This window comes from Pristis pectinata, chromosome 27, assembly GCF_009764475.1.
Source record: "Pristis pectinata isolate sPriPec2 chromosome 27, sPriPec2.1.pri, whole genome shotgun sequence".
Lineage (NCBI taxonomy): Eukaryota > Metazoa > Chordata > Chondrichthyes > Rhinopristiformes > Pristidae > Pristis > Pristis pectinata.
The window spans coordinates 19,224,707-19,243,642 of record NC_067431.1 but is presented as its reverse complement, the minus strand read 5'-3'; the positions used below and the strand labels follow the sequence as shown (position 1 = coordinate 19,243,642).

Sequence of the window (18,936 nt, the reverse complement as noted above, 5' to 3'; positions counted from 1 at the left end):
AATGCTGGCTGGAAAAATCACTCTAATATAATCCCACTTTCTTGTATGTCCATGGCTCTGCAGTTATGTCTCCATGTCCACAGCTAAGTATTTTTTTTCTACATGTGTTGAGATATGTATGTTAATAAATTTTACTCCCTTTGACAACTTGGACTTCTAGCATAAATTCATCAACATGTACTATATGCAATTAAAATGTTGAAATGCAAATAAAACTGAACAAAGAGTAAGTCTATTTGATGATAGGTAGTTTACCACAGTGAAGAAAAATAAGATGGGAAGAAGTTTGTTTTTGCATCTTTTATACAGATAGTGGTGAAGGTTTGGGTTGTCAGGTCTCTGTGCTGTGTTTAATGTACAGCATAGATGTTAGACAATTGAAGGGAAAGCATAGCAGTAAAAAAGTAAAGCAGTAGAAATAATTATGTCCTGAATCCTCCTGTGCCTCTTGTTCAGGCCCTCAAAGGTCCCCACTATTATTCTTGGGCTGATCATGGAGGCATCCTGTTGGCAATTCCTGAGGGATCACGGACGAATCAAGTGAAGTGAGTAAACTAAAGAATTAACTGTACTTTTTGAATTTTAACAATAATGTGTTCATTATTAAAACGTCTAAAAATCAAATCTTATTTTTGGCTAATGCTATAATTTCACCTGCAAATTTTTTTAACCTATGCTCTTTTGAAATACCACTCAATTAGGACTTGTGCTGTGGCTTAGCGGGTAGCACTCTCATTCTTGAGCAAAAGATATGAATTTGTATCACACTGCAGAGATTGGGGCACAAGTTTCTAACCTTCACCAGTGCAACTCTGAAGAGCTGCTACACTGTCAGAGGTATACCATCTTTTGGACTGTATTCCCTCCCAGGCCCTTCTGCACAATTTTTGAAGAAGAGCAGAAGAATTATTCCTGTGTACCCTAACCAATGTTTACTGCTCAGTTATCATCTCGAAACCAGTTTGGTCGGTTTGACATAGCTTTTTGTAGGGACTTGCGGCATACAAGATGACTGTCACATTTCCTACATTCAAACAGTGAACCACGTTACTTTAAACATTTCCAGTATTTTCTGCTTTTATTGGAAAAAAAAGTTGCATTTGTACAGTCCTTTAATACCACTTTCAAAATCTCCCAAGAGATAAGTGATGTGAAAGTCATTAGGACTGTACAAACACAGCTTTTTTTCTCATTTTTGAAACAATATTTTGCAACAAAATAAAAGCAGAAAATGCTAGAAGTGTTCAAAGTTGAGTAACGTCAGGATAAATGGAATATATTTCAAGTCATAAACTTGTTTCTCTCTGCAGATGCTGCTCAATGTGTTAAATATTTTAAGCATTTTTCATTTCTTTTCAGATTTTCTTTATCTGTTGTATTTTGCTTTAGTATTTTTATTGTTTGATATGAATTTCAATATTGTGTTAATTTGATGCAAGGAATAGATGCTTAAAGAGTAAAATGCAATATTTGCATATTCATCAGTTCCTTTCCATAAACAGGTACAGTACCAATGAGGGAGAGACGTGGAAGATCTTCAACTTCACTAAAACAGATATTGTTGTATATGGATTGCTTACTGAGCCAGGAGAGAAAAGTACCATTTTTACGATCTTTGGATCATTTGCTGAACAGTCCCACAGTTGGCTAATAATTCAGATCAACACAGCATCAGCATTAGGTAGGTCAATGTTGAATTGATGTGACTTGGTTCTTGATGAAACTTGACCATTGTTCCCCTACTTGGCAGAAAACATTGTAATTCTGTACTGCTAAATGAGCAAGTAAAACAATTAGATTTTCTTGGAAGGAAAGAAGATATTTTTAATTCTCCTTGCCCATTTACTTCTGAAGACTGACTCATTTAGTCTTTTGAATTCCTCAAATTTTTCTCCTTTGCTTTAGTCTCTGTATGAATATCATGGAAGTATCATATCCCTACCATTTCCTATCTTAAATCAGATTCCACATGTTTAGAGTTGGAATAAACATTGGTGGGTCTTACCAATTGGGTTTAAGGTCATTAGGAATAATATAACTTCTGGTTGATATTTACCAAACCTAGATAAATAGGTTTTTCTTTCATGTGTCTTGGGTACAAACCTTAAAGTTTAACATTCTAAGTTTTTAATGCATTCTTGTATTGTAATTGGGGCATTTGTAAGCCCGTTATTTTTCATAGAACAGTACACAGAGGAATAGGTTCTTTGGCCCAAGATGTCTTTGCCGACCTTGATGGCATTCAAAACTAATCTCTTCTGCCTGCTGGTGGTCTATATCCTTCCATTCTCCTCTGCCTGTTCATGTGTGTCGAAATGCCTCTTAAGCATTGCAGTCGTATCTGCCTCTTCCTCTCCCGATGTATTCCAGGCACCTACTGCTCCCTATATTTTAAAAAAAATAGCTTGCCTTGTAAATATCCTTTTAAACTTTCCCCTTCTCACCTTAAAGCTATGCACTCTATGCCCCTCATAATTTTGTATACTTCTATCAGGTCACCCCTCAGCCTGTAATGCTTGAGAAAACGATCCAAGTTTGTCCAACCTCCCCTTCTATCTAGTACTCTGTAATCCAGGCAACATCCTGGTGAACCTCTTCTCCACCCTCTCCAAAGCCTCCACATCTTTCCTGTAATGCGGTGACTAGAACAGGATGCGATTCTCCAAATGAGGCTTAACCACGGTGACTAGAACAGGATGCGATTCTCCAAATGAGGCTTAACCAAAGTTTTATACAGCTGCAACACGATTTTCTGACTTTTATACTCAACACCCTGACCAATGAAGGCAAATATGCCATATACTTTCTTTACCTCTCTACCTATTTGTATTGCCACTTTCAGGGAGCTATGGACTTGTACCCCAAGAATCCTCTACTTCAATGTTCCTAAGCAACCTGTCATTTACTATTTACTTTCCCCTTGCATTTGACCTCCCAGAGTGCAACACCTCACACTTGTCAAGATTGAGCTCCATCTGCCATTTCCCTGCCCACATTTCTAATAGGTCTAAATACTGCTGAATCCTTTGACGACCTTTCTCATTATCCACAGTTCTACCAATTTTCAGAATTCTTCTGTATATATTTATTGCACCTGACTTTTTCATTCATCTTGTAATTAGTTAGCTGAATTTACTTTGAAAAAGATTAATGGATTTAATTGCATGCATGTTATGCTGCATATTATAATTATGCTTAATATTGATTTTGGCTGGTGCTCTGAGTAATGTTTCTCATTGTAATTGTTTTAACTCAAAAGGAAATGGTACTGGACTTCCATTTGCTTGACAAGCTAGTGTTGTCACAATAGATGGGAGCATTAACCTGCAATGCAGTATTGTTGGCAGGGGGAGGGGATCTTCTAGAAGTAAAGAACAAGAGGAGTAGAACAGGAAGAGTAAGCTTTCTTTCTTTAAAAAAAGCTAAATAGGCAGAGGAAATGAAAGAAAGTGGCAAATGTGTGGAAAGTACAGAAAAATACAAAAAGGACAAAATTTGAAGGTACTATATCTGACTGCATGCAGCATTCACAACATGATAGATGAACTAATGTCAAGTGGAAGTAAATGGGTATGATTTAATTGCCATTACTGAAATATGGCTCTTCTGACCAGAGCAGAAAGCTGAATGTTCAACACTATGGTACACATAGATTTTCAAAATGCTTTCAATAAGTTCTCATGCAGGAGGTTGGTAACTAAGGTTAGAGCACCTGGAATTGGGGGTAATGTAATGGCATGTATTAAGAATTAGTTGAGCGTTAAAAAGCAAAGCAAAAATAAGCAAATTGGTCTTGGTTACACACTGTGACTGCTGGGCCACCACAGGGAACTGGTGCTAACTATTTACAATCTCAATCAATGATTTGGTTGAGGCAACCAAACATATTTTCATGTTTGCTGAAAAGCTAGGTGGGCTTGGGGGAAGAGAGGTGGATGCAAAGAGGCTTGAAGGGGGATGTAGACATTCTAAGAACATGGCAAATGATAAAGTGTGAGGCAGTGCACAAAATTCCGATGTGACTTGAGAAAGTGGATGCGGTGAGGATGTGTCCCCAGCTGTCGTGCCTAGGACCAGGGATCACAGACTCAGGATAAGGGTTAGCCCATTTTAGACTGATGAGGAAAACTTTCTTCGCTCAGAATGGTGAATCTCTGGAATTCTCTACCCTGGAGGGCTGTGGAAGCTCAGCCTTTGAGTTCATTAAAAACAGATATCAATAGATTTTGAGATATTAAGGCAATCAAGAGAATTGGGGATAATACAGGTTAATAGCACTGAGGTAGATGATGAACCATGATCTTCAATGGTGGGGCAGTCTCGAGGGCCTGATAGCCAACATTTACTCATTATGTACTTGTGTTAATCATATTTAAAACTGTTTAATGGCAGATGACAAAGCAATGAAACAAGGTCATTTTCAAGATGATCTGAAGGGAGGTAGGACCAAGTGAAATTTACTTGTTGGGAGGAAAGTGATCTATTGGTGGCACAGTAGTGTAGCAGTTAGGGTAACGTTTTTGCAGCGTCAGTGACCTGGGTTCAATTCCTGCCACTGTCTGTAAGGAGTTTGTATGTTCTCCCCGTATTGAAGTTTAAAACCTGTTTTGTAATCTGCAATCTGACCCATTTAAACAAATCCTGATGGTTTGGTTGTTCAGTGAAAGCTTCAGTGTAACTTTGCCTTTTTAAAAGAAAAGTGAAATTAAAAGTATGTTGGGATATTAATTAAATAACATCTGCTAGTCTGATGCCACCCTAGTCCTGAGTGTGTGGGATTAATGGAGCCTTGCTGTACTCATTTTGATAACCTGAATGCTTGCCTTTTCAATGTAAACCTTCATTTTAATGATTTAGGTATTTTGTTTAAGATTACTGTGCTTTCTTTTAAAACAAAAAGCTTTTTTTTCAAGAACTGTTACTGGTTATCTCTGAAATCTTTCTATTTGTTGCAGTCAGCAGAATGCTTGTGAATGTAATTTGTATGTTTTTACAGCAAAATCTCATTTGCAATCTGGTATGGGTGTGAAATTATACAAAGTCGATCCCTTTCTACTTTGAGGTTTTTCTACAAAAGTGTTTTTTTTTGTGCTATATTATGTTTGGGGTTCATGGTGTGGCTGTATTGATGGAGAGGCTGATTGCTAGTTGGCATTTCCTTTATTCTGGTTTACATTAATTGTATAATGTCCTCCACTGAGAAGGCAGTAAATACAACAAGGAATCGGATAACAAATCCCTATGCTTCATTGCCAAATGTTCTGTCCCCAAATCTAAGTGCACCTTTATTTATTAAACCGGGAAATTTGTATTTGTTTTACTCTAGGTGTACCTTGTTCTGAAACAGATTATAAATTGTGGTCCCCATCCGATGAGCGTGGGAATGAGTGTTTGCTTGGTCGAAAAATTGTCTTCAAGCGAAGAGCCCCACATGCAACCTGCTTTAATGGAGAAGACTTTGACAGGCCAATTACAGTCAGCAACTGTTCCTGTACAAGGGATGACTATGAATGGTAATTAAAGGAACAAGCTGTCCTTTCCAAACAAGTCAAACTGGAAATGAGCTTTGTTTCAAAGTACTGCTAGAAATACTCTTTGCTTAGGAATGTGGTTTCTTTATTTGAGATGCTTTGCTAAAAAAAAGCCCTTAGTTTATTGCCATTACACCCCATTCTCTCTAATATAAATTGCTTAATACTTTGGATATTGGCTTTTTGTTTTATTCGGTGGAGTGATGTTGTAAATGAATGATGTAGTACTACTGGGTGAATTGTCAGTTTGCATCTGTCTTGCAGAGGTTTGACTTAATTCTTCGATACATAATGTATGGGGGAGGGGGAAGGTTATTCTGGGCCTTGCTACATAATGAATTTTGACTCAGTTGGGGAAAATGTTAAGGAGTACATTATTGTGACCTTTGTCAGTGATGTTTGAAGAAACTTGTTCCTGCTGAGAATTATGGTAAATTATGTTATTACAGGTCATAACCCCAATATTGTCTATCATTTCAATCAAACAACGTTACAACATTTAATTGAGTCATTTAGAACCACTGACTCTCAAATCGCAGGAGACCATTCAACCCATTCTGTCTGTGCTGATCAGAAAGAGTTACCCAACCTAATCCCATTTTTGATACTTGACCCATAACTGTGCAAGTCGAAGCAATCAAGTACACATCCAAGTGCTTTTTCAATGTGACGAGGTTATCTGTTTCTACCATCATTCCAGCAGTGAATTCCATATTTCTACCTCCCTCCTGGGTTAAAATGTTTTCCTTGCTCCCTTGTAAATCCACCAAATACTTTAAAGCTATACACATGGGTCATTCGTACTTAATTTGTCTAGACCCCTCAGTTTGTATGCTACCATTGTCTCCCCTCTGATTCCTCTGTTCCGAAGAAAACCATCCCATCCTATCCAAACTTTCCTCACGGCTATAAGTTTCCAGACCTAGCACCATTTTCAGAAATCTCATCTGTATCCTCCCCTATAATGTCACCTCTTTTCTGTAACATGACCAGAGTTGTGTGCAGTATTTGAGCTGTGGTCTATCTAGTGTTGTACGTGCTTCTGCCATAACCTCCTTTGCTCTTGTATTCTATCGCTCAGATAATAAAGGAAATCATCCCTTATACCTTTTTTAACCACCTTTTATTGATCTGTCCTTCTGAGGATTTGTGGACAAAGACTCCAAGGTCTTTTTTATTCCTTGTATCTCCCTTTATCCGCCCATTTATTGTACTTATTGCTAGGGGAATTGAATGCAAAAATAAGGAGGTTATACTTCAGTTGTATTGAGACCAAGTCTGAAGAACTGTGTGCAGTTTTGGCCTCCTTATTTAAGGAAGGATGTAAATGCATTGGAAGCACTTCAGAGAAAGTTTACTGGACTCTGATATGGAGTAGATGGGTTGTCTTGTGAGGCAAGGTTGGATGGGTTAGGCTTATAGTTTAAAAGAAAAAGAGAGGGGCTTTGAATGAATATTATAAGGTTCTAAGGAATCTTGACAGTGTAGGTATGGAGAGGACGTTTCCTTGTGGGAGAAACTAGAACTAAGGATTAACCTTTTAAGATGCAGATAAAGCATAATTTTTGTAGGATTGAGTCTTTGGCACTTTCTTCTGCAAAATGTGATGGAAGCAGAGTCCTTGAATATTTAAGGCAGAGGTAGATAGATTCCTGATCAGTGCTGGTAGATGAAAATACAAAGTTGAGCTTAGTCAGATCAGCCATGATCTTACTAAATGGCAGAGCAGGTTCAAGGGGTCGAGTGGCCTATTTCTGCTCCTGACTTGTATGTTCTTATCACCTTGTTGCACTTCCCCAGATGCATCAGCTCAGACTTCTTGAGACTGAATTCCATTTTCTATCTTTCTGTCAAAATGACCAAGCCATCTGTATCTTCCAGCAAGCAAAGCATTTCCTCGTCCCCTGCCAATCACATGACTAATTTATGTGTCATCTCCAAACTTCGATTATCATGCCCTCTGTCTAAATTAAGTTAAACATCAATAGTAAATAAAAGGTTGTAACAAATTCTATTTACTTCCACCTGGATTCACTAAAAAGTGATTAAGCATTCCTTGATCATATTGAACTGTATTCTTTCCTGAAATTTAGTATGAAACCCAAGTAACATAAAGTCTCTATATTAACAAGGCTGTATTATTTTAACATATAGATTTATTGGTTTTAATGATTTTGCTGTAGAATTGTTTTTGTCTAATTTGCAGGATATGCTGTGGTTCAGAATGGAGTCAAAAACTTAATAAAATTGGACGTGACATGCACACTCCGAGAAATTGGAATTGATTTTGAGCAGCATAAACTAAGTTTGTGTTTATTCAGAATGTATGTTTGCCCTGTGGAAAGCCTTGCCCAAATACTATTTACTGTGCTTCTTAATTTTATTTTTACCAAAATGCCTTGTGCTTTGCTGTTAGTAGTTTAATATTTATGAACTATGTTAGTTATTGAAAATGCTTTTAAAAATTGCAATCATTCTGTCAATTTTTATCTGATCCTCTTAGTGACTTTGGCTTTAAGCTGAGTGAAGATTTAGCTTCGGAGGTCTGTATCCCTGATCCTGAGTTTGTGGGCAATATGTCTGCTCCTCCTGTACCTTGCCCTGTGGGCACCACATACAAAAGAACAAAGGGGTAAGTATTTGCAACACCAGACACTGGTATTGAATCAACCATCAACTTTTTATGGAATTATCTTGCAGTTGTATTGTGTAAATTCACTACTTCACCTTATCTTTTGGCCAATTGTTTGCTTTCAAAACCTTGCTGTTAAGTAATCCTCTGGTATTAAAACTTGTCTGGTGATGAGAAATAATTGGTTTGTGTTTTAAGAATGATTGATTGCTTAGAAATGCCCTATAACTGATTCAGGTCCAATGTAAATAGCTGTGTTTCTTATTTATTTTCCTAGTTACCGTAAAATCTCAGGTGATACTTGCAGTGGAGGCGATGTTGAGGCTCGTTTAGAAGGGGAAATGCTGCCCTGTCCTGTGAATGGTAAATTGTAACTCTGTTTTTATCAAGGCTTTTGAGATTGGTGTACCTTTTGACCAAGTAGAATACCAATATGATGATAGGGTGTCAATCTTGCATAACCATCGGTCTAAGCCAGTTTATGAAAAATGCTTTGCACAGAAGTTTTACAAGTGAAATTCTCTGTTTATTAGGCAAAATTTTGGGGGGCGGGGTGGGGGAACAAAAAAGAGTTTCTCTCAGTAGCTCAATTGTCAGCAAAATCTCCAGGGTAAACATTGAGAAAAATGTGCAGGAATGAGATTGTTACCTTTGAAAGATAAAAAGGTATGGGAGGGAATGGTGTTCATGAGTATTGTTTCTAATTAGATCATAGCAACAGATAAATATGTGCTTGAAAGCAAGTCTGTTTTAAATAGAAAAATGGTGGATGAGTGAATGAAAAATTAAGGTTTAAAAATTAGCAAAAATCTGGGAATATGAAGTACTTGAATGGAGCCAGTATAGTAAATAAACAGGCAGTTTAAAATTTACGACACCAAGCCCATAATAGGACATGTGACAATAAGCTTGATCAAGAGGCAGACTCTAAGGATGGTCTTGTAGTAGGAAAGAGAAGTGAAGACATGGAGAATGCATACTGAAAGCAAACTGCCAATAATAGTGTAACTAAGGGATGTGCAAGATACCTGAATGGCATTTTGTATTACAACACAAAGAAACCATTTGGCCCATGGGGTCCATGTTGGCTTCCAGGTGAGAAGAAATACATGTCTATTTGCACTTTCCTTATTTTCCACTTCTGCAACTTATTTTCTCTCACGTGCCCCTCAACCATTCCCCACTTCCAGTACCACATTTTAGTGACTTTGGGATAATGGAACACAAAGCAGATTAAAAGCAGACAAAGCAATTGAAGATGGGGAGTGAAAAATTTATAAGGCTTGTTGCCTCTTACGGAACATTTTAAGTGTTATTGTTTCATATTGATGTCCATTGAAGACATCATTATGGCAATAGAATAAATAATTTCTTTGCTTCTCTTTGCAGAGGTAAATGAGTTCATACTTTATGCTCTGAGGAGCTCTATTCATCGCTACGATCTCTCCAGTGGTACAGATGAAGTGCTGCCACTTCAGAACCTGCGAGGCACTGTAGCTTTGGATTTTGATTATGAAAGCAACTGCATTTATTGGGCAGATATTTCACAGCATGTTATTGAGGTGAGAGCAGTTCACTACAGAAGCAAGATAAGTAGTATGTTGCACAGCTTTGTTTTAAGTCAGCAAGAGGAAGTGTTAAGAAATCTAATCCTCTTCTTGTATGTGAGAGTATATTTGTGTATTTTTTTTAAAAGTCAACCTCTTTTAATAGTTGATTTATCACCTTGTTAATTGTATCTTATTCTGAAAAATATTTTCTGGTTTGTTATAATATCAAATTATTATTTGGACTGTCAATGTTATTACATCTTTATACAGTACAGAAGGAAGGATGGGTGCTGGTTCTTTTGAAAGCCTTAATCCCATGTTCCTGCTTTTCATAATCTTATGGTTCATCCTCGAGTCTGAGTCTCTTTTTATATTATTTATGAAATCTGCTTCCATTACCATTTTGGATAGATAGTTTCTAACCCTGGCAACTGTGAGTAAAACAATTTTGCTTCATTCTTCCACTGGATCTTATTCCAGTTATTTTAAGTCTATGACCCCTGATTAATGACCTATTTGCAAAGGAAATAACTTTTCTCCCTTTTTATTAAAGCCTTCCATCTTAATCTTCTATTACACATCTTAAACCTCCTGTTCCAGGGCTACAAATTTTTGGCCTCTTAGGACGTTATTTCTGATATACTTGTATATCTGGTATAACTAGTACCTGGAGCCTTTTGCATCTTTCTGTAGTGTGAGTTCCAGAAATGTCTGCAGTATTCCAGCTGAGGTTTAATTTATAAATTCAACTTGCTGTGTGGAATGCTTCCAAAATTCCAAGCATCTATTACCTTTTGCATTGATCAGTATTCTCTATTACCTCTTCAAAGAATTGTCATTTGTCAAACAAATTGCTCTTAATGAATTAATTTACTTTGAATGTTTTAATACCATCTTTTTACACTTTGTTTACCTTAAATACATGTGTATATATCAGAAAGTAGGAGGGTAATCTGTGTAGTATTCCCCCAGTCCTGCAGAGATCAGTTGTAATTAATATTGTACAATGACTACATCTGTTTCATTTTTGAGAATTGAGACCCAAGTGAAATAAATTTAATGGCACACATTTTCATTTTATGTATCTTCATATGCTAAATGTAATATCATTGTACCTAATAACACTTTTTTGTCTGCTGTAAGTCTTACTGAAGAACTTCATGTGCATTATTCTACGCAGCATAGGCAAATTGGGTTGAAGGGCCGGTTTCCATGCATTAAAACTCTGACTCTAAACATAGTTTTTAAATTTGGAAATAATAATGCCAGTACTGAGGACTGCTGTGGATTACATGTAGTTGGGTGTTATCAGGCTCCAGTCAAGTAGCCAGGCACTAGTCTAGAGTATCAATATGGCCTTGAAGTGGGTAGCACGTGCCAGTAACAGAATATGCTGTTTAGTAACAGGAGCAATACAGTGCATCCCCACTCTGCTCCAGGTATTGCAACTCTTTAACAGTTGAAGTAGTGTGTGGTTACCCACAGTAGTGTGGAATGCAGCATGGTGCCAGGCTTTGAATAGTTGAGGAAGCATATCCTGGGGAGAGGCATCTGGAGTGCTGCTGACAACTGCTGTTCTGCCTGTGTTCCTCCTCTTTATCAGGTGCACACGGTTCCTAAATTCACTTGGCACAGGAATATTAGCAGGAAATCTGTTGCAACTGTAGAGGGCTTCATATTGCAGAGGGTTCTCGGGCTCTAGGCAATTCCGATTTGGTTCTAAGGTCACTAGTGAAGAAGAAAATCCCTGAGAATTTGTTATAAGCATTCATTGCCAGCCTGAACAGGCTAGCCTCTCACTAGAGAAGATCTGGAGCTTCTAATGCTCATTCATTGCTTGGGGTCCCTGATACTTGGCCACTATCTTACATGAGGTTTAAAGGTCGGCACAACATTGTAGGCCGAAGGGCCTGTATTGTGCTGTACTGTCCCGATTCTATGATCCCTGCGGATCCTGCTCCAATAGTACTGGCTTGACCACTTAGTGCCACTCCTTGACCCAGTAGAGGAAGAGGATGGAAAGGGCAGTATGGAAATGGGTCCTGTCCCATACCAAGTTGAGTTGCAAAAAAAGCCCTATTAGTCCATTGGGTGTTAGTGGCAGTGGGAGTACCAGTTCAGTTTAGCCACATCTTTTGTGCTTGAGTCAGGCATCAAAAATTTAAAGTCACTGGGCTTGGATCATGTTCCCAGTGGCTTTGGCAGGGTTGTGTTTTAATTTTATGTTAGTCACAAGTCCATTACTACTATTGCAAGTTTGTGATCAGAGGGCAACCTCAAACACTGATTCCTGGAAATTCAATCGTATAATGCAGTTTTTCTTTTTGGCATTATACAATTTAGAATCTATTTTCTTTTTCCCAAGAGTGAAACTAACAACTATATCTGGGTCATTTTGTATTACTGCAGAAATTGAACTGGATATTTTCAGGTTTGACTATCCCTCGTGTGGCTGAGGTGAATTCACTGTCAATCGTACACAAGTCGTGACAATATTCTCCATTGAATGCTCTTTTTGGAGAATTGTGCAAGAAATTAAACCTTTGGTTTCCTAGCAGCAACCATCATTGGGCATGTCTGGGATAAGTAAATCTCTATAACCCAGTGCTGGATTGGTTCTCTTGCAGGTCCTATATTTTTAACCTTTTAGTATTTGTACTCATCTGTCTTGCTCCTGTGGCCTGCTGTCCAACTTTCCACCCAGTCTCCTCTACCACTTGGCCATTAGTCCATCCCAGACATCACTCCCACCATACCACCCCCTAAAAAATAATTGCATGCCCAGCCATTTTAACCTGAACCTATGCTCCAATTTTCAGATGTGCACAAAGACCCCATTCCTGCCCTAGTCATGGCTTGCTCTCGGGTGGAAGCTAATATCTGGGCCAGAATGTTTTGACAATATTATAAGCAAATGTCATTGTTTAAATTAAGAGTTGAAATTGGTGCATTTTTAAAAAAACTTATTCTAATCTTGACAGAAATAGATAGTGAAAACTTTTGTTAGTGGTCTAGTAATACGTTATACTGAGACATTGTGTTAGTTTATGAATAAGATTACCATTGCCATTTAGTAATCTGTATTTCTCTGCTCAGCGTTTGTGCTTAAATGGGAACACTGGCCAGAATATAATAGTCAAGGATGGCTTGCAGACAGTGGAAGCTCTAGCCTTTGACTCCATTAGCCGGCTTCTGTACTGGATAGATGCTGGAGCAAAGAAACTCGAGGCAAGTGTCATGCATGTTTTGCACAAGTATGAAATATTTTTTGAACTTGGAATGTATTAAATGTTCATGCCTAATTTACAGCACATCATAGTTGGTGACTAAGCATCTATGGGGAAGGAAGAACGTGGGTGGGGAAGGAAGAACGTGGGTGGGGAGGGAAGAAAGTGATTTGTTGTGAGTCGCATCATACTGATTAAAACTATAGTATTGGGAGTAGCAGTCTGCTTCTTTGTCGGACTGCTCTGTTAAGTATAACTTGCCCATACTTGAGTAAAATTGGATGCAATACATTATAAATATGAATAGGTTATTTGCAAAGTTGCACCCTTCATCATGTAATTTGTACACTGTTGGAATTGGAAACCAGTACAATTGAAACTAGGAGAATTAACATTCATTTCCAGCAGGTGGTGATAATTATTTTTGGCAATAGCAATATTAAATATTTAAATCCAGAAAAGTAAAAATGGGATGCAAGCTCTGTGTATTCAGTTACAGGAATGAGAAATTTCTCATAGATTTTTCTTCTTCCTGCTGAAGATGTTGCATTAGAATTCCATGAACCTCTATAGGCAAGGGACACAGTTGCTTTTATCCAGCGTAACCTGTTCACCAGTGCTCAATTTGAGTTTTGCTAGAACCACTCCAGTTCAGACCTTGCTACACCCTGACTCAAACATAAACCATAGAGCTGTATTCCAATGATGAGATGAAAGTGACTGCCTTTGGCATCAGCTGTTTGAGTATGACATCTAATAGCCCAAGTAAAATTGTCGTGGTGTTGAACTGGAGAAAGCTTGGCTATCTCTGCACAAATTGTAATTATAATACACTCCGTTTGTTTGGTGAGTGCAGCTTTAACTGTACTCAACAGGATAAGAACAGGAGTTGGTTATTTGGGTCTTCATTCAGTAAAATCTCTGCTGATCTCCAGATCTGTTATTTCCTGCACTTTCTACATCTCTCTGTTGCTTTTGTTCAAAAATTTATCAATCTGTTGTATACTCTGGGGTAAGAATAGTCCTGTGAATAAAGAAATTTCTCTTCAAAAAATTGCAAAGGATGCATTAATTGCTGGCCCATATCACAAGGTCATTCTCAACACCCATCCAGATGTCACAAGCTCCTGGCATCTATTTTGTTCAACCCCTTCAAGAATTTTGAGCTTTGCTAGGACCACTGATGTTATTTCTTCATACGACAGTCTTCAAGCATAATCTGTCCAGTGAACTTTTGCTGTACTCCTACTGGCCATCATATCTTTTAATTTAAAAAAAACCTGTTGTTTACAGTACTTAGTGTGGTGTCACCAACGTAAAATGCTGGAAATACTCAGCAGGTCAGGCTACATCTGTGGGAAGAAGAACAGTCAGCAAATGGTTTGGGTCAGAGACCCTTTGTCAGATCTATTATCAGTCAGGCTCTCACTCTCATTTTCAATCCCTTTCTACCATTTACTTTCATAATTGTTTGTTGTGTCTGTATGTCAGCTTCTGTGATTTCAGTATTCTTATCTCAAAAAAAATCTGATTCTCTATTTCTCATGAGCTAAAGTTTGTAACTTTCTATTTAGCATATCATACTCTGCCATATTTTTGCCCCACTATTTTAACCTATCCATATCCATTCTCATCTCTTCGTTATCCTTGTCAATTTGTCAGGGAACTTGAATGCTTAACACTCTGTCCTTCACCTAAATGGATGAGGCTTGATGCCATTCATATTTATTTGAATGGAGATCTCCACTGCTTAGATGGACAAGGGCAGCAACCATTATAGGAACACCACCAAGTTGCACATCAACCTACATTGGAAATGTATTGCTTTTTCTTCTTTGGAACAATGTCTTTCAATATTACATGCAGGTTGAAATTTTGGAACCTTCACCAAATGAAAGATGGTGGTTCAAGAAAGCAATTTTCTTGAGGACAATTGTGGATCGGAATAAATAGTGGCTTTCTTAGTGACATATAAATTCTATGAAAATAAAGTAAATGAAAGATTGAATTTTTTTGCCTTGGACTGATAAGAATTCAGGTGCAATGTACTTGGTCTGTTGTGACCCAATTGCAAGTGGGTGTAAATATACAATATAAAAACTCTGTAATTCAGCATGAACATGATATTTCTAACAATGGCAGTGTGGATTATACAAGTTTCTTGAATAAGAAATCTTGCTGTAAATAGAGATGTTGCTTATTGAGGGCTGCTTTGTTGTTCCCAAGCTGGTTTCCTGGAGAGAATGCAAAAAATGATGGCTGTTCCTTCAATGAAATATTCCCCTAAGAAGCATTGCAGTTGATTCTGTTGAATGTTTGCATTTGGATCATAGTCAAAGATTATATTTGAATGAAGTAGTAATATATAGATGACTTCGTTTGACCAACTTTAATTTGTCATTAATGATGACTAATATCTTCTAACAGTGTATTTGTTTTGTGATCCCAGTGAATAAGTAGAAAACTTATGCAAATAAATTGGCATCAATCAATTGCAACAGCAGCAACTGAGAGCTCCAGTCTCAGTTGATTACTAATAAAGCTTAGGAAAATAAATATCATTTTTAAAAAATTGCTTTCTCATTTATTAGGTTTCAAACCCTGATGGGGACCTTCGTCTTACTCTCTTGAATTCCACTATATTGGACCGTCCAAGGGCTCTTGTATTAGTTCCTACTGACGGGTAAGTTTCAAAAATACTTGAACTTGTGCCCTTGTATGGTTAACATTATTTGTTGTGATATGAAAATAGAGAAATTGCTGTAGAGAATTACATTTCTTATTGAACAATAACTTTCAATATTTCATGCAGCATCCATAGAGGTGTAACCAATAAATCTTTGCTCCAGCTATGATCTAATGCTCTTGTGTTCACGTGTAGATCAGATATCCTTTATTTAAAATTGCCCTAACTACTATCCTGGTATAACATGGGGAGCATTTTGCTTTTATCTATGTGTAAGCAATGAAGTAATAAGATAAACCTGTCCTGATTCCCACCCCACCTACATTTATTCCTTTTGCTATTGGCACTATCCTAGCAGAAGTGGACCATCTCTGTAATTCGAAAATAAAACCTTCTGAGGAGGCTTATCTAAACTATGGGGAGCTCAGATGCCTTTGAATTCAAGTAAATGTTTAGAAATAAAAATCTGGGTGTTGACTTTTTTGGGAAGCTCCAAGTAGTTGCTTTCATTTTTGTAATTTGTCAAGTTGCCTCAATAAAGATAAATTTTCATAACACTAGGGGGTGCTGGCTTGCACTGCAATGTACACAAAATGTATTTGCTCCATCCAGTGGTTCAAGACCTCATTGCAAGAGATTTTGTATGCAGCCATTTACAGATCAATCTGTTTTTCTCTCCTTTAAGTATAGTTGTAATCACCATGTTAATTCGATGCTCCATTTATAGTGTATCAAGTACATAGTGCAAGTCTGTTATCAACAGAGCTCGGGTAGTTCTAAAATACCTAGACAATGACCTTGCATTCACATTTTTCGATGATAAAGGTAGAGTGCAGGGAGGAGAAGAATACTGTTTTCCAAACTACAATCTCTATGTTGATCATGCAGGCATCAGTAAGATTTATATTGTCCCCATTGTATAGGATTTGTATAAAACTGATGTAGGTGCATGGACTGATGGGAAGAGGAACACCGGAATATTCCTGGTCCATGAACAGCTGTCCAAAAATTTATACCTTTGGCTTATATGGTTTCTGGGAAGAAAGTTGCAGCTGAGAGGAAGATAGCAATGGACATCAGATGGACCAATGTGGTGCTGAAATTTGATCGAGAGAAGCAAGATGTAGTGGATTTCAGGAGAGCAGAGAAAGTGAGAGAATATGCTTTAAATGATGGGATACTGAAAAACAGAAGCAGAAGGTTAATGGAGTGCTTGTGCATAAGTTTGAAGTAGCAGTCAACACCATGTTGAAATGGTATATGTGATTTTCCGTATTAGCCATGTCACAGGGAGGCTATGTTAGTTAGAAGTGAAAAATATTGATTAGTTGTAAGTTTCTGGTCACCATCTGACAGGAGAGATGTGATGGTGCTTTGGAGGTATGGAGCAGATTAATGGGGACACTGCCAAGACTGGAAACTCTAATTCTGTATAAGGATTCTTTGGAACAGTGGAGGCTGAGGGAAAATTAATTGATGGATAAGCTTTTTATAAGGGGCCCTACACAAAGTAGATAAGGAGGGCCTGTTTTGTTTCACTTTGAGGGTTAGTAACTAGGTAAGAAAAATTGTATTCTACTAAACAGATGAAAGGCAAGTTGAGAATTATTTTCAGAAAAAGGTGATTGGAGATGAACCCTTATTACATTTAAAGTACCTGGATATGTATTTGATGGGTTGTAACTTTGACTGAATTCAGGAACTGGAAAAGTGGGTTTAGGTTGGATAGTTCTTTCTCTGCCAGAATTGATGCAGTAGGCCTCATGGTCTCCTAATGTGTTATGAACTTTGATCCTGTATTATGTAAGATGGCAATTTTTAATTGTCTTGAAATTCCCTCTGTAGCCTGATGTTTTGGACAGACTGGGGTGAAGATGCGGTTGGAATTTACAAAAGTGAGATGGATGCATCACAAGCTACCTCGAATCATTTCTGATGGTATTAAATGGCCGAATGGAATTACTGTGGATGGATCTTGGATTTACTGGACTGAAGCTTATGTTGATCGCATTGAAAAGAGCAGATTTCAATGGTGGTCAGAGATCTGTACTGATACAGAACCTTCCTCATCCATATGCTATTTGTGTCTTTAAGGTATATGGTTTAGAATGCTGGGCCAATTGCTATTGTAAAATTTACACTTGCATAAAGTTTGGCATAATTTTTGAACTGTGATACTAATCAAATGCTGAAATAATCTCATATGATACTACTTGTTCACAGATTTAGCAATGAAAGTATCCCTTTCTAGTACAGAGTTATTTTAATCTGCTTTAGTATATTATGAAATAAGCACAAGGGATGCAGATAGTTACTATTTTTCTTAAAATTAGCTCCTTAATTTTCTGTTTAATTTACTGTTTTTATGCAACTTTCCAAAGCAAGCAAGACTTTTTCATAAATGCAACTGTAAAGAAGGCATGATCTTGTTCACCAGCACAATTTATGGCTGCACTGAGCAAAGAATCACAGGGTTCATTCTACAAGTGCTAGATGCCTGTCTCTGACTGGTTCTCTGGCAGTCAGTGCCTGCTGAAAGGAACATTTCAACTTCAACTGTGTCCTTGATATAAGTGTTCTGACTGAATTCTACAGCAACCTATTTGAAGTCAGTCCATATCACAACTAAAAACACAAGGCCTCCGGAGCAGATGGTAATTCAAGTTTGATGGTGAATAGTTTTGTTTATGAGTCCATACCTCATTATCCTCTTCCCAGCTGTGGATGTACCAGGGGACTATTGTCCCTTAATCATGACCATCTTCAATGGAGTTGAGTCCGACTGCAGGAACTGCAGGTGGATCTCTCAATTGTTTGCCACAGGGAAAGTCATTGGCAGGTTCCTCATTGACAGCCTTCTCCCAGTGGCCGAAGAGCTGCTTCCTAGATTCCAGTGTGGATTCTGTCCATCGGGAGGCACAGTGGATATGATCTTCACCATGTGACAACTCCAAGAAAAATGCAGGATGTATCTTATGCCGATCTCAACCCCACTAAAACATTTCACTGCATCAGTCAAGAGGGACTTTGGAGCACCCTCCTAAAATTCAGATGCTCTTAGAAATTTGTCACCATTTTATGGCTGTTGCATGGTGTATGTGGTAGCTGGTTGATAACACAGCCAGTCTTCATAAAGACCAATATTATTGCCCCAACATTTTTTCGATCTTTCTCGCTATGGTGGTGTACCTCATCCCCAACAAACTTTCTAAAGGAGTAGAGCTGCTCTTCTGAATTAGTGGGAAAATGTTCAACATGTGGTATCTGCACTCCAGAACATGTAACCCAAACCTCAAGAAGTTGAGTTAGA

The 18,936-nt window shown here is 37.8% G+C and overlaps 1 protein-coding gene across 1 annotated transcript in view; it reads left to right on the top strand.

The window, feature by feature from the left end:
• LOC127583619 (sortilin-related receptor-like) overlaps positions 1 to 18,936 on the top strand; it is a 153,014-nt gene that overhangs the window by 66,724 nt on the left and 67,354 nt on the right. Inside the window, 11 exon segments of the mRNA XM_052039782.1 lie at positions 457 to 545; positions 1,503 to 1,681; positions 5,327 to 5,513; positions 8,035 to 8,163; positions 8,441 to 8,526; positions 9,553 to 9,725; positions 12,810 to 12,941; positions 15,532 to 15,623; positions 17,472 to 17,547; positions 17,549 to 17,641; positions 17,643 to 17,720. Coding sequence (XP_051895742.1) covers positions 457 to 545; positions 1,503 to 1,681; positions 5,327 to 5,513; positions 8,035 to 8,163; positions 8,441 to 8,526; positions 9,553 to 9,725; positions 12,810 to 12,941; positions 15,532 to 15,623; positions 17,472 to 17,547; positions 17,549 to 17,641; positions 17,643 to 17,720 — 1,314 coding nt within the window.